The sequence below is a fragment of the Hyaena hyaena genome, unplaced genomic scaffold, assembly GCF_003009895.1.
Source record: "Hyaena hyaena isolate Hyena2069 unplaced genomic scaffold, ASM300989v1 scaffold_72, whole genome shotgun sequence".
Taxonomy (NCBI): Eukaryota; Metazoa; Chordata; class Mammalia; order Carnivora; family Hyaenidae; genus Hyaena; species Hyaena hyaena.
In genome coordinates, this window is record NW_024080703.1 from 3,414,243 (window position 1) to 3,431,527 (window position 17,285).

At 36.3% G+C, this 17,285-nt stretch overlaps 1 protein-coding gene across 7 annotated transcripts in view; it reads right to left on the minus strand.

Annotated features, from left to right (window-relative positions):
* Positions 1 to 17,285, minus strand: part of MLLT10 (MLLT10 histone lysine methyltransferase DOT1L cofactor) — a 229,503-nt gene that overhangs the window by 110,781 nt on the left and 101,437 nt on the right. For all 7 annotated transcript variants that reach the window (XM_039233039.1, XM_039233038.1, XM_039233044.1 and 4 more), the window contains exons 6-8: positions 10,299 to 10,402; positions 8,128 to 8,221; positions 6,161 to 6,256 (exon numbers count right to left, since the gene is read on the minus strand). In XM_039233039.1, coding sequence (XP_039088970.1) covers positions 6,161 to 6,256; positions 8,128 to 8,221; positions 10,299 to 10,402 — 294 coding nt within the window. The remainder of the gene's footprint in view (positions 1 to 6,160; positions 6,257 to 8,127; positions 8,222 to 10,298; positions 10,403 to 17,285) is intronic.

Below are 17,285 nucleotides of genomic sequence, written 5' to 3' on the forward strand. Positions count from 1 at the left end.
CTCATGAGCCTCTACTTGAAACACTTCTGAAAACTACGAACCTGTTCCTTTTCCTTGTATTTCCACCCAATCTGCATAGCAATATCTCCCTGAGGATTCTGTCCATTCCTATTTTCTCTGCTTCATTATCCAGGTGACCAAGTTAATCATCTAACTGCCTCTTTCCTTCCTCCTCCCACAACAGGGGAAGACACAGTATTTTTCTTGTCCATTACTACACCTTAATATCACATCTTTCTCCAGTTACTGCCCTATTTCTTCCCTCTTCCTGACATCCAAGATTCTTTAAAAGAGTTAAATACTCTATTCACATTTCCTCATACCTACTTTATTCATCTACCAACTTCAATTCCCTTCTCCTCTGACCATTATACTGTGAGGCTGCCAGCTTCTCTATTTCAACAACTTCTTTAGCATTAAATCCAAAAGACATATATTTGCTGTATATTAGTTTATCTCTCAAATGCCTCTAACTGCTGACCACTTTCTTAAAATATTCACTTCCCCTGGATTTCAAAACATTCCAGACCTCTCCTAATTTTCTTCCTGTATCTATGGACTACTTTCTTTATAGAATCCTCCCTTTCCCCATTACTGATGGAAAAAAGGGGAGAAAAGGGATGGGAAGCTCTAATTTACAGTAGAATACCAAGTAATGGATATAGAATAAATTATGGACAATTATTTTTTGTCAAACACTATTTCAGGTAAAATCATCAATGGATGCTAAAACTTGTGGGTGAATATTTAATAGGAAACAGGGTATCTGCCCAATTCTCAAGGTGTGGTAGCCAGGCTCCAAGAATGTTCCATGATCTTTACCCATAGGTAATATCCAACTACAATAAATAGGTTGCTCTGTGTAAACAATAGAATATTGCAAAAATGAGTGTCTTAAAGGTGGCTAAAATGGCAAATGATATTTTATATATATTTTACAACCAAAACAATATTTTACAAAAAGGCATTCAACAAAGGGGGGTGAGGCGTGGGACACACAGACAATGTGTAACATCCAAGGCTAGGTCACAAAAAAACTAGCTTTCAGGGCACCTGGGTGGCTCAGTTGGTTAAGTATCCAACTATGGCTCAGGTCACGATCTCATGGTCTGTGAGCTTGAGCCCCACATCGGGGTCTATGCCAAGCACTCAGAGCCTGGAGCGTGCTTCGAATTGTGTGTGTGTATGTGTGTGTGTATGTCTCTCTCTCTCAAAATTAAACATTTAAAAAAGAAAAAAAGGGGGGGGCCTGCAGCTTTCACCTTGGAAAAGCTAGGTGCCGTGTCACAGGGCACCTAGCAGCCCTAATGAAACCTGTGTGCAGCCAGAAAACAAGGCTCCTCTTCAGCGGGCACTGACCTGCTAGCCGTGAGACTACGCCATCTTGGAAGCACATCCTCCAGCCTGAACCAAGCCTCAAGCAACTATACTCCTGCCAAAATCTTGACCACAATCAGATGAGAGACCCTGAGCTAGAAATACACTAAGTTCAAATTCCAGACCCACAGAAAATGTGAAACAATAAATGTTTCTTACAGTAAAGCCACTTAACTTTAGGGGAATTTGTTACGCTGCAATAGGTAACTGAGTCAGATTTTGTTATGAGGGGTGGGATGCTACCATAACTAAAAACCTTAAAATGGGGGAGTTGCAGGGAATTAAGCAATGGGCAAAAGCTAAAAGGCCTTTCAGGAGATTATGAGTGAAGACTAATGAATACTGAAGAGACTGTTACTAGAAACCTTATGGCCTTTCAGGAAGGCTGCTATCCACAGCATAAAAGAAAGTGAGAGAAATTTAATTAAAAATTGGAGAAAAAGGGGTCCTTATTATACAGAAGCTGCAAGTTTAACAACATTGTTGCCTGTGGTAACACAAAGTAGAAAGTGTATTTAATGAATTGGATGATTTAACTAAGGTGATTTTTTTACGTAGTATGTTGAAAATGTAATCTAATTTTTTTGTTTAAAAATATAGGAATACAGAGATAAACTAAATTAGGAAAGGTTACTTGCTGGTTCTGAAAATGCATACAGTATACAAAAAGCAAATAATATAAAAGTAAGGAATGGCTTCCAGACAAAGATCAAAACTAGGCCACTCTCAGAAAACCATTCCAGGAAGAGTAAAGCAAGGGTGTGACTATAAAATCCATTGTTAAGATCAAAGCAACATCCCCAAGAACCTGACGCAGGGCTTCACAGGTATCAAGGTCGTGAAAGACAAAGAACTAAGGAAATATTTATTCCAGAATGAAAAGATTGAAAAACTGAAGAGACATGACAGCTAAAAGTGATCCTGGACTGGATTCTGGCCCAGAAAAAAAGTTTCCCCCTTCAGTAAGGAGGATATTAATGGGGAAAATTTGAATGGGATGTGCAGATTAGCTAATGGTTCTGTAAAAAACGTTAATTTACTGATTCTGATAATTATGCTGTAATCATGTAGGAAATTCCCCTTCCTATTAAAACTACACACTAAGAAGTACACTTAGGTTAAAGGGGTATTATGTTTCTAATTTACTCTCTAGTTATTCAGAAAAAGAGTTTACAGAGAGTCTAACAAGAACAGCAAAGAAGGGAGGGGAGGACACAATAAAGTTTAAATTTCAACATTTTGAAAATTTGGGTGAGTGGCAGAGAGAAATGTGCACTATTTTTCAACTTTTCTCAAAGTCTAAAATTTTTGCAAAATTTTAAGTTAACAAAATTTTAATCCTTCTGGCTGGCTGCCCAACACCTCGGGATGAAGGATCAAATGAATGTCACTTATAAAATCCTCAGGAACTGGCCCCTTTTTAACCAAGTGGTCTCCTGTCACTCTTCAGCCCCACCAAACACACACCCCAGGCATTCTAAAGTGTTGTTCCTGAAAAGACCTTGTCCTCTCTTAACTCTTTGCACATGTAGAAGCTTAAAGCTTTAACGTGAGTGGAAGATTTCCAAAAGGAAAGTACACAAAAAAGGGAAGGGGATGACAGGTAACTCCCAATGCTGAAAACTTTTAGAAAGATACAGAAAAGTAATGACAACTCTGTGAATGAGAGTTTTATTCCTCTGAGAGCCACAGAAATAGCCCAGTTCTCTTCAAAGAAATGAGTATTCCTACAAAACGGTAAGTCAATATCTGAGGTTCACAAAACACTTAACTGCAAACCTATCTGCCACAAACACCCAACATACACTAACAATATGTATGTTGGCAAAAGCTCCTTTATCTGTTGCCAATTATTAATAACAATAAAGTAGAGGGGGGAGGGGGGGACACTGCAGGAGATAATCCCTCACAGCTACAGTAGAGGTGGACAGTTTTCTAGAAAACCTACTTGGAAATGGGCGCATTTCCACATAATACACTGTCACAAATGGTGACTTTGCTCTAAGGTATTGTTAAGTATAATACTGTACTTTTTAATACATTATGGATTAGTTAACATTAACAAGTAGGGAGAGGATGTGTCTGAGGATCATTTGAACTGCATTATCTCAATGCAGTAAATAACTACAGATTTCTAAATAAAGACCTACAAATTAGCTTTCAGAAGAAAATCCCTTCTGAATCTGGGAACCTCCGAACACAACCACATATTGCCATGTCTGATACCTGTCTCCAATTCCTAACTCTGGCCCACAGTCTCACTCTGTTAGCAATGATTCTGTAAGCACAAAAATACTAGGCTTAAAAGAAAATTCTATTTTACGGTGAACATTAAGAGTCTTAGAGGGTATTCTTCTTAAACAATACTTAAATATACAAACTGTGTAATGACTGAATTAAACCCCTCATAAAAATAATTTCAACTCATTTCAAACTTACTTTTCTTCCTTTAAAAATATTTTTTTACATGCAATATATATATGCCATCTTTTCCATTTCATGGAAACTGTCCTTTATTCAAAGTGGTATCTCACTATTACATTTTCCTTTCTCACAATTAATATCTAACCAGTATTAATATATCTTGGGTCACACAAAAATTCTCTGAAAAGCAAAAACTATGTATTTTTTATGTGCTCAGAGTGATTATATAAAAAGGTAATTAATAAATTGTTGATTTCATTTTCAAATAAGTGATCTGGATAGGACAATATTTAGTATGAAATATTCTTTATGACCACTTATTTATAATTTAATACAAGATATTTAAAATGTTTTTAAAACATGTGCCAGTATGAAGGCAGATAGAAAAAATTCAAAGAGAGAGTGACTCCAACATATCTAATGAAGAAGGTCACCAAAATTTAGCCCACAATATACAGTATTCTAAAATACTAAAATCTGAATGGATTGCAAGTGCAACATTTTATAACACGGTAAGAATAACGGAGGTAAACCTACTAGATATTAAAATCTCAAAAGAGATAAAGAGAGATAGGGGGTAAGAGGGTCTATAATACCCAATCTTTCTCAGCTGTATTATCACTTAGCATCATACCGTAATGAAAAAAGTCCCTTTCCAAATATTCCCGTGGCAAGCAAACAAGTCCAACAATAATAAATTTATACTATGTTCACCTCCCAGCCTTTATAGATTATCAGAAAACTATTACAAAATAAAATGTACAAATGATTTTAAGTTGGACAACAAAATCAAGTTATACTAATCTTACACATGCCAAAAGCAAGACGCAAATAGTATTCATATACTAATGAAAATACCAACTGCTAAAATTCATAGCTAAACAGGTCTGACTAAATACAATGTTTTTACCCTAGTATTCAACGGCAAAAAAAAAAAAGCTCGTAAAAGGAAAAAATCTCATTCCTAGAACAATAAAAAGATAAATATAGTCATTAGCACTGTATTTATTAAACACTGTACTACATTTAATAGCTGACCATTAAAGATAACCACGACAGGGCATGTATTAGGATAAACGTGATCAGACCATAAACACTTCTTTAAACAAGTTAATGCTCATGAAATGGCTGAAGAGAAGAGTATCATCAGTAGGACTTCCCTCTTCACCACTTACACTAAGCCCTACCTGTACCCCTCATTCATGGATTAAAATAAGTTTACATAAAATCTCACAGTGCTTCTTAGTAAAACTACTAATTAAACCCAATCTGCCATTTTCCCATCAGTAATCCAAACAATAGACAGCAAAATAGAACCCTATAATTGTCATCATCACAAAACCACCTCATTAAAGAAATCAAGATGAATATGTACACTTGCTGCCTAAGGTTTATAAAACATGTATATATATATATATATACACACACACACACACACACCTAACAAAGGCTATAAAGGGAAATATAGTTATAATTATTTCACTTATAACTGAAAATCTAACTTCAAAATTAAAAATTTAAGCTTTTAAAATGTTTACCTTAAAAAAAGGTACAAACATTAATTCAAACCAAATCTGTTCCCCAATCCTAAGTATTTACAAACATGAAGAGGTTCCAAACTAGTTTATACCAACTGTTTAAGAGTAATATTGCTTTCTAATTGAAGATGTCTTTTTTATCCTCACTTCATTAAAAACAATTCGCAGTAGTATCCTTTTCCATGTTGGCAATATATCCTATGAACAATTCTACTGTACTTATTTCACTAAAAATTACTCATATTCTTTAAAATAAATAAAAATGTAAGCAGAAAATAGATAAGTGAGAGAAAGACAGATTAGTATCAGGCAAGCTTTTAGTGCTTTATTAAAAGACAAAATATTTTCAAACAAATGTTATTACATTTGGCCATTAAAAAATAATAATAATAAACCATTATTAGCACCACTGGGGGAGAAAAACAGTCAAGAATATACAGAACTTCAAAACTGTTCCATTATAAAGTGAAAAAGATGAGGAGATTTTTACTTACATGTGAAACAGTCTGTTAATAATGTATAGCCACAAATGCTGAAGCCACCTAAAGATTTCATAAGATGATCACAGTAACACATGCAAGAAATCTCTCATGCTTTGCATCAAGTTGTACTTAAAATATTCAGGAGAAACAGGTACATACAAACATATTCACAAATATGGCATTATTTTAAACCTATTCTTGACCTTATACTCTCAATTAGTCAAAAATTCCAGTATTTCAATGTCTCAACCCAGCTATCAAGAACTTAATTTTATCTAAAAAAGGGGAAAAACTATTAAGCAGATGTGCTACATATATAGCAACAACAAATCCACTTACTTTTTTCTCTTTCTCATGATGTTTATCCTGAGAGTGAGAGGAAGAATCACTTAAACTTTGATCATATGACCTATTAGATCCCCGTTTGCTCTTTTTCTAAAAAAGAAAATATATATACATACATGTATATGTATATAAAAAATTCTTAAATAATCTTTTTGTTAGGCTTAAACCAATTCATGTGTGTAGTATTTAAAAATGTTTACTGAAATAAAAAACAAAAAACAAAAACAAAAAAAAAACAAAAACAAAAAACACCTTGCTATTTATTTCAAGCTATATATCCAATTTAGACACCATTCATATACTGTCGATTGCATTATAAAGGAAAACCTAAACCTAAATTTAACATTAATGCCATATTTTTTGTACATTTATTAAAATGTGTGAAAATAGATTATATTTTCAAATAAGCAGGAGCTTATTTGTCACTTTATCACAAAACCACCTCTTAAAAAAACAACTGTAATTTTCAATGTCTTCTTTAAAAATGAAAAGGAGTTCTAACCAAAATAGAGAATGCCATACTGAGGAAGGATGCCAAGACTAGAAGAAAAGAAAAGAAAATATTTGAAGAGTTACTTTTCTGCCACACTAGGAAAAGCAAGAAGCCTTTGTATCTCATACCTTCGGTATTAAGGCATAGTTTTCTAAAAACTTATCTCTGCAATTCATTAAGAAAAAAATTAAAGGAAATGTCAGCATTAGACCCATGCATTTCTCAAAGCACTACTAAAAGAATGCACATATCTGTTTAAAATACTTAAACAACTTCATAATAAAGTATGACAGTGAGAGTTATTTGAGGTATTTAAAACTGGGTAGTACCACAACTAGTTCAAATTAGACAAAAATGACTATGAAAGGCATTCAAATTCCCTGCAAATGTAGATTAAATAATCTTATTAAATTAGACTTTTCCTCCCTAACTAGTAAATTGGATAACAATATGTCAATAACTAGCAATAAGAAAGTTCAATTTACAGAAACTCATAATCCATTTTCATTATTTCTGTATTTTGATCTGTATCATCTTCAATTTAGAAACTTAGGAATCCAATATGCTTCTAACATCTAGGAAGCAAAACTGTCAAATTTTACTATCTCAAAATTAGTCTTAAAACACTTCGATATTCTTTGTCCTTAAAATAAATAAAAGTTTTTCAATATCAAACAATATATTGACACAATCTAAGTATTTTATATGCATGAACTAGAAGAGAATCATGAGCTGATTTCATGAGTAAGGGGCCCTTACTATTTATTTTAAAAAAAGGAATAAAAAAATAGCCCCATACACAAAGGAAAGTAAAAAAATAATTAATACACTAAAGAAAAACAAAGACTTAAACTTTCATGTACAAATCTGTCATCATTGAAGACTCAAAAATCAGACACTTAGGACATTAAATATCAATCCTTCAAAGGAACATGGACATAATATATGTAACAGCTAATCAAATGCTACCAATTCATTCATGTAACAGTAAAAATTGGCAAAAACCTAAAATATTCCCAAAGTGTATTTAAATACATTTTTCTCAACATCTTCAACCAAAAAGTTACAAAACAGCTGTTTTGGTTTTTCTATCTCCTAGTAAATAAAAATGAAAATAAATAATAGTGATGTAGCAAAACGATGAGTAACAAGCGAGAAAAATCACCATAGTAAGATTGCAGAGTCCTTTACATATACTTTTTCTACTAAATGTATCCTAACATTTACTATTAGTTATTAATAGAAATTATTTTATAATATTCACTATCATAAATGAACCAAAGCAAAGCAAAATCTTTAAGAATTACTAAGTCTTTTAAATCCCAGTGAAGAACATGCTAAGCAAACAATTTCACGCAACAATCAAGAGAAAAGGAACAGCTATTATGCCTTTTTTATAAAACAGAACAAGCCTACTGTCAAAACTATATGTTATCATTTTAATATTAAATTCAAGATAAATTCTTACCAGCTTGCTAAAATGGTATTTACAGTAGCCACAGTATTGGACATTATCTGCACCATTACCTTCTTCTTCACAAAGTAGTCCAGCAAACTGAGCACTGAAAATAAAAGCCAAAATACATATACATATAAATATAACACCACGTACATTAAATCTCAAACTGCAAAACATTAAAAAAAATTTTTAAGGGGGGGGGCACACCTGACGCTTAGTCAGTTAAGCGTCCAACTTCGGCTCAGGTCATGATCTCACAGTTTGTGGGTTCGAACCCCGCATCAGACTCTGTGCTGATAGATAGCTCAGAGCCTGGAGCCTGTTTCAGATTCTGTATCTCCCTCTCTCTCTGACTCTCCCCTGCTCATGCTCACTTACTCGCTCGCTCTCTCTCTCTCTCTCTCTCTCTCAGAAATAAATAAAACATTAAAAACTTAAATCTCAAACTACATTATATATACTATTATATATATAATATGTACACATATATGTATATATAACATGTACATTATATATAATATCTACATTATATATATAACATATGGTGTGTATTTATTTATACATATATATATATATATATATATAGAGAGAGAGAGAGAGAGAGAGAGAGAGGGAGAGAGAGAGAGGGAGGGAGGGAGAGGGAGAGTGTGTGTATTAAAATTCACTTCCAAGCAAGTAAGGTTCATAATTAAACCTTACACATCTCCTAAGAGAAAAGGGGGGAAATTAAAAGCTTTTTTCTTACTGTGATCAAGTACATATTTTTTAAAGTAATATTTGTAGTTTACAATAAACTTCCGATCCATCCAGCTCTAATAAGAATGAAGAGTTATGCAGGTTTTATGTCACCAAATAGACATTAAATTGTTTTAAGATACCTCCCACCCCATCTTATTCCTTCACTCTAAATCACAGGTACAAACAGAAAGATCAGGTTTCTCAAGGACTGAAATGACTTGAGATGGGATGTGACCAATGGATGCAGATTATACAAGCAAAATGCTTCAAGTCATACAACCATACAGAAAGCAAGAAAAACAAAAGCTGTGTTTTACAGTCAAAAACAATAGAAGAAATGGAACTGAAACCTAAAGTTATGATATTCATTTAAAAAGAACACAAAGTGCTAAAGTTTATAATCTTTCATTATCTTGTCAATCTGACCTTCAACTTTTAACATTCCAAAGTTACAGTAGTATTAGTATATATCTTTACCCAAGAAAGAATTTTCATCTTAGAAAAATTAGGTTCATTATTAACAGAATTTCCAAAACCAAAAACCTTTTCCATTCCCCAAAAGTAATCTAAAATGGACTTCTTAAATCCATACACTAAAAGCTCAGGAAATAAGCATGTGCCTGTACTGGCTGCTAAATACCCACTATTTCCTAAAAGTAACAAGTCATTGGATTATTCCCAAACTTTAATTTTGAACTGTTGTCTATTCTGTTGAATATTTTATTTTAGGATAATTTTTGCTCTTGAAATTTTGTGCCAAAAAAGTATCCAAATAACTTCTTAGCAAGTAGCCACCAGCATACTGAGAATATGATACTGACTGTTTTTCCCCCATCCCCCACTTCAAACAGGCAGTGAAAAAACACAATCATTGATTAAAATCCTTACTAATTTCATCCACGGCACTAAGTTTACCTATATCAGCTCTTTCAGTCCTAACAACAAATGAAAGGTTAGGTAACAAACACCAATATTTTAAACAAAATGAAAACTAAATAAGACATGAGAACCAGAGTCCACTTATTGAAAGTCTGCTCTGCTAAATTCAATTATTAGAATCATCTTTATTAGGGGTGCCTGGGTGGCTCAGTCAGTTGAGCGTCTGACTTCAGCTCAGGTCATGATCTCGTGGTTCATGGGTTCGAGCCCTGCATCAGGCTCTGTGCTGACAGCTCAGAGCCTGGAGCCTGCTTCAGATTCTGTGTCTCCCCTACTCTCTGACCCTCCCCTGCTCAAGCTGTTTCTCTCTCTCAGAAATTAAAAAAAAAAAAACTAAAAAAGAAAAGAATCATCTTCATTAGAAGAAAATGTTTGTAAACATAGAAACCACCCCAATAAAATTTACTGCAAATATCTGAGTACCCAAGCTTTTAATTTACAAGATATTCCCCTGTCCCAAGCACAAGAACTTCGGTTTTGTGCAGCGATAGATGCATACTTACCACGTCACATGGAAAGCCTGCCGACATCCATGTTTGTTACATGTCATGCAAGCCCCAGTGGCTGCTTTGCTTTCTCGTCCTTGTTCATCACAAATGTAGCAAGTCTTAGGATAAAAAAAAATAAACAAAATGAAGGAAAAACCTTACAAGTGCTTTATAGAAATGCATTTTACAATTATCTTCAGAAGTCAAGATTAGGTTTACTGTCTAACCTACTTTACTTCAAAACATGAATTCATTTTTTCTGTCAGTAATCTAATTTTTACCAACATGAAAACATAACCAAGGACATGTAAAAGGTCCTAGCAGGATTTCACGAAGGCCCAGTCTTCCTTAGGCTCAACCCCCTGCATGAGAGGAAGACCCGTCACAGGCAGTAAGGCCAGGGGCCAGGACACAGCCTGCGATACCTTGCTCTTAAAACTTCCTCACAAGGGGCGCCTGGGTGGCTCAGTCGGTTAAGCGTCCGACTTTCGCTTAGGTCATAATCTCGCGGTTCGTGGGTTCGAGCCCCACGTCGGGCCCTGTGCTGACTGCCAGCTCGGAGCCTGAAGCCTGTTTCGGTCTGACTCCCTCTCTCTCTGACCCTCCCCTGCTCGCGCTGTCTCTCTCTCTCTCTCTCTCTCTCTCCTAGAAATAAATAAAACATTAAAAAAAAAAAAAAAAAACTTCCTCACCAATATTCAACTGTCTTCTGTGTTGAGTGTAAAAAGAAGTTGTCCTCTCTCTCTGCATATGGCCAATAGACACTCCCACCAACTTTGACTTACATCTGGTCCTTTTCTAGGTAAAAGTAGCTGATAAACAGTACCACCTTTTCATAAAAGACTTAACTATATAAATGGCAATCTACGAGTATCAGTGTACATAATGAAAAAAATTAATCAGCTGACTAGAGAAGTTGAGTATACAAAAATTAATGTCTACATAAAATCAGGTAATACACTTCTAAAAAGAAACCAATCTCTGAACCGTAACGAGGTATAACCTAGCCAGCTTCAGTGGGACTACATGTATTTTTTTAAACCTAGAGAGATTTGCCCCAGTATGCACTGTAGTGCCAAACTAACACAATTTAACAATATTTACAAGAACACGGTTCTCAAAAGTGTCTAGTATCGAGTCAGGTAGGTTAATTTAAACTCCTCTGCTGAAAAACAAGGATTCATACTGAACTGAACTACATTCTTTTGGGGGGGCGCCTGGGTGGTTCAGTTACTTAAGTGCCCAACTTTGGCTCAGATCATGATCTCGTGGTCCATAGACTCAAGCCCGGCATGGGGCTTGGAGCCTAGAGCCTCCTTCTTATTCTGTGTCTCCCTCTCTCTGCCCACCCCCCCCCCCATTTGCACTTTGTCTCTCTGTCTCAAAAATAAACGTTAAAAAAATTGTTTAAGATTATTTTATTTTTGAAAGAGAGCACATGGGAGGGGCAGAGAGAGAAAGATGGAGGAAGGGAGGGAGGGGGAGAGAAGGAAGGGGGGAGGGGGAGGGGGAGAGAGAGAGAGAGAGAGAGAGAGAGAGGGAGAGAGAGAGAATATGAGAATTGCAAGCAGGCTCTGTACTGTTGTTGGCACAAAGCCTGATGCAGGGCTCAAACACACCATCCGTGAGATCATGATCTGAGCTGAAATCAAGACCTGGATGCTTAAACCGCCTGAGCCACCCGAGTGCCCCTACAAAAATTATTTTAGAGGCACCTGGGTGGTTCAGTTGGTTAAGCATCTGACTTCGACCCAGGTCATGATCTCACTGTTTGTGTACTGGGGACCCATGTCGGGCTCTGTGCTGACGGCTCAGAGCCTGGAGCCTGTTTCAGATTCTGTGTCTCCTCCTCTCTCTGCCCCTCCCCTGCTCATGCTCTGTCTCTCACTCTCTCTCCAAAAGTAAAGTTACTTTTAAAACTTATTTTATACCTCTAATAAGTAAAATCCTAAGTTACAACAAAACCAACCCAGGTGCACTGAATAAGAGTATCTCTACCGGTTCAAATTACAAAAAGAAAGTATCAAACAATTAGAATGGGAAAATGTAACATACATTTTTTTAACCCACAAATAATCAAGATTAAAAAAAGTGCAGAGTGAAACAGTAACATTTTATATATAGCAAAACTCATGGAAAATATGTAAGTGGGCCTTAAAGAATCTCTCAGTAACTTCCAACACAAACGGTGAAAAGACACCACCTTTGGACAATTTAATAAAACTAAAAATTATGATGAATATTAAAAAGAGAGGGAGAGAAAAGGACTTCCAGACTCCTGGAATGGCAGAGTGAGAGCTCCACAGATCCTCTCTCCAGTGAATCAACCACTTCCAAAATTGGGGGAGGAGGGGTCCTCTGGCTGGGAAGATAAAGCTCTCTCCCCTCAGCTCCTATAGTCTAAAGCTATAGATTTACCCCAGAAGAACCAGCCTCCAGTGACTCTCCTCCCACTCTGACGACGGGACCCATAGCCTGCCCCAGCTTGCTAGTAAAATGGGAATTTCATGGGAGGAGCAATGAGTTGAGAAAACCAGGGGCTACAATACCCTTTCCTCCTCCCAGCACGCTGCTGGGAGTACACGATCCCTTCAGGGGAAGCACAGTGCTGTCCCCATCCCCAGTTCCAGAGTAGGAACCTAGAGATTCTCAGAAAGGCACATGGGCATGCGTGGGGGGAAGGGGCGGTCTTCAGAACAAAGAGCTCAGCAGCTCTCCCTGAGAGGACTGTCTTTATTTGGAACAGGGCTTAGGAAAATTTGAGGGTACTATCAAAACCACTTAGGTGGCAAGCAATGAAGACAGGAATGGTAGCTCCAAGATACTAGTAGAAACAAGCAAAACCAGCCTGAAAATTAACAGAGAGAAGGAGAGAAAGACAACAAATAAGGGCTCTCCTAGGATCACAAGCACCCCTGGGGTAGGTCTAGAAGGCTATGTACATGAAGTAGGTTGCACCCAATCAGGAAAAATCCAAGTGGGACTTGAGGCAGATGTAAAAGCATTCCCCAAAGCCACATACAAATTCATCAGCCAATAAGGCTCACGAGGCTTTAGTACAACCTATGATCAAAAACTGGCTGAAAAGTAAGTTACTGTGACCCAGAGGCAACTCCTAAGAATCCAAACTTGAAAATAAAATCACAGGGGTGCCTGGGTGGCTCAGTTGGTTAAGCGTCTGACTTCGGCTCAGGTAATGATCTCACGGTTCGTGGGTTCGAGCCCCACGTTGGGCTCTGTGCTGACAGCTTCAGATTCTGTCTCTCCTCTCTCTGACCCTCCCCTGCTCACAGTGTGTGTGTGTGTGTGTGTGTGTGTGTGTGTGTGTGTGTGTCTCAGAAATAAATAAAACATTTTTAAAAAAATATTTTTAAAGAAAATAAAATTACACTCATACATGATGGTCTGAAAGATTGTGTGCATGCTTAAAGTTGCATATTTTCAGGAACAACTGACAAAGAACTTCAGATCTCCTTAAAAAATCACAAAATCACGCACATATTAAGTGATACACAGTGAAAATGTAACTAGCTAACGGGGCTTAATTTAAGCACAATCTAACCACTAGTAAGTGGTTTATGTTGACCCACAGACTCTAGTAAGTCAGGCCAATTCTTTAAAGGACATTTGAGCAGAGCCACCTGAAGCTACACACTGTGGGGAAAACAGACATAAGAAAATTAGTCTAGCTAAGTCATTAAACAAATAAACGACCAAACAAACAACAGGGCCTATAAGGATAAGAAAGGATCATTCTCCAGAGTGACTATATTATCTAAAATGTCCACTTCAACAAAAATTTATAAGATGTGCAAAGAAACAGGACAATGTGACCTATACACAAGAAAAAAAAGCAGACATCAGAGACTGCCTTTGAGGAGGGACCCAGATGTTGGATTTTGAAGACAAAGACTTCAACCAAATAGAAATCTTGAGTTTAAAAAATTCATTAAAGAGGCTTAACAGCAGATTTGAGTTGGCGGTCAGAAAAGAATCAACAGACTTAAAAACAGATCAATAAAGGGGTGCCTGGGTGGCTAAGGGGAGAGCATGTGACTCTTGATCTCGGGGTCATGAGTTCGAGCCCCACACTGGGTGTACAAATTACTTAAAAATAAATAAACTTTTAAAAAATAGATCAATGAAGATTATACAATCTGAAGAGGAAACTTCTTTAGATTATACTAAAGTACAATTTCCAAAAAATGTGGGATACCATTAAGTACATCAATAGATGTATACTGAGAAAACAAGGAGACGAAGAAAGGGACAGAAACTGTATCTAAAGAAATAATGGCTACAAACTTCCCAAATCTGATTAAAACCAATAATCTACAATTGTAAAAATCTTAATAAACACAAAGAGATCCACACTCAAAATGATCAAAGCCAAAACAAACAAACAAATCTTAAAAGCAACAAGAGAAAAATGGCTCATCACACACAAGGAAACTAAAATGTAATTAACACCTGAGGTCTCAAGGAAACAATGGAGGACAGAAGGCAGCAGGAAAAGATATTCAAAATGCTTAAAGAACAAAACTATCAACCACGAGTCCAACATCCAGCAAAGCTATATTGCAGAAATAAAGATACAATAAGGACAAGACTAAACAAACAAAAACTGAGATATTTTGTTGCTCTAATCCTGACCAACAAGAAATACTAAAGGAAGTTCTTTAGGCTAAAATCAAGCGACACTACACAATAATTGCAACACACACACACACACACACACACACACACACACACAGAGCTCCAGTCAATTTTACATTAATAGAGCTGAAATCTTAAAAAATAAATCTAACAGACCAATTAAAAAACACACATTAGAGCTTCTAACAAAGAGACTTATAGAAAATGATAAAAGACAGTATGATTAGATATTCTTCTCTTAATTCAAAAGATAGCAGCATAAAACCAAGCCCATAAATTGTATTGTTGGGACTGTAACAGAAAAATGCAATATATTTCACAATGACAACACAATGAAAGAGGGTGGGAATAAAAATATATCGGAGTAAGGAAGTAACACCAGACAGTAACTTGAATCCACAGATGAAGAGAAACACAAAAAACAAATGGTATCTAGCAATACATACATACATACATACACACACACACACACACACACACACACACACACACACACACGAGAGTATAAATATTTTATCTGTGGTCTCCTCCTCTTCACTTTAAAAGATATAAGACTATGGAGTGCCTCCGTGGCTCAGTCAATTAAGTGTCCAACTCTGGATTACAGCTCAGGTCATAATCTCATGGTTCATGAGTTCAAGTCACGCGTCAGGCTCTGCACTATCAGTCTGCCTACCATTCTATTTTCCTCTCTCTCTGCCTCCCACCCACTCTCTCTCTCAAAATAAACAAACATTTTTTTAAACAAGTATTTAAAAAAAGATATAAAAACTATATAGAACAATCTTTGAGAAAGAGACAGAGAGGCAGAGAATCAAAGAGCACACAAGCAGGAGAGGGGTGGGGGGGGAGGGGGAGGGAGGGGGATAGAGAGATAGAGACAGAGAGAGAGAGGGAGGGAGGGAGAGAGAGAGAGAGAGAGAGAGAGAGAGAGAGAGAGAGAGAATGAATATGAATCCCAAGCAGGCTCAACAGTCAGTGTGGAACTCAATGAGGGACTAGATCCCACAATCCTAGGATTATGACCTGGGCTGAAATCAAGAGTCAGACACTCAACTGACCAAGCTACCCAGGCACCCTAACAGAGCAATATTTTAACAATATATCATTGAGTTTGTAGTTTACACAGACATAAAATCTGTACTACTAATAGCACAAAAGGGGGAAAGGAATGAAAACACATAAGAATGAATTTTCTTGGGGCTCCTGGGTGGTTCAGTCGGTTAAGTGTCCAACTTCAGCTCAGGTCATGTTCTCACGGTTCACAGGTTCGAGCCCTGCGTCAGGTTCTGTGCTGACAGCTCAGAGCCTGGAGCCTATTTCAGATTCTGTGCCTCCCCCTCTCGTGCTCTGTCTCTCTCTGTCTCAAAAATAAATAAACTAGGGGCACCTGGGTGGCTCAGTCAGTTGAGCAACCAACTTCGGCTCAGGTAGTGATCTCGCAGTTCACGGGTTCGGGCCCCATGTCGGGCTCTATGCTGACAGCTTAGAGCCTGGAGCCTGCTTCAGTTTCTGTGTCTCTTCTTCTCTCTGCCCCTACCCGGTTTGTGCTCTCTCTCTGTCTCTCAATAATAAATAAATGTAAAAAAAAATAATAATAAAATAAAATAAACTATTAAAAAATTTTTTAAAGAATGAATTTTCTGTATCTTATCAGAGTTAAGCAGATTCTGATAAGATAATTATTGTACGCCCTAGAACAACCACAAAAAGTCAAAAAAGATATAATTTAAAAATTGTGAAAGGAATGAAAAAGGTGCACTAGAAAATATCCACTTAAGATAAAAGAAGCTACTATAAAAGAAAAAGAGAGGATCAAAGCAGTCATAAGAAAATGCAAACAAAAACTAAAATGGCAGGCATAAAACCAACCATACTAATAATAGCACTGAATGTGAATGTACTCCAATTAAAAGGCAGAGATTAATAGACCAGATTTTGTTTTTAAAGTTCCATACATTGTCTACAAGAGAAATACTTTAGATTTGATAGCACAAATAAGTCAAAAAGACGTAAAAAAAGATAAAGATATGCCATGCAAAGGGCAGGCATAAGATGGCTGGCATGGCTACCATTATATCAGACAAAAAAAAAAAAAATAGGCTTTTGAAACAAAACATTATTAAAGATAAAGAGGAATATTTTGTAATAATAAAAAAGTCAATCCCTCAGTAAGATATATAACAATTATAAGTGTTAATGTGTGTATACATATACATATACAGAGAGGAGAACGAGACCCAAGATATGTGAATCACAAAGTAGAAAAAAATTTGATTAATTTTTTTTAAATGTTCATTTATTTGAGACAGAGCTTAAATATTAGCTATTAGATTAAGGAGAAAA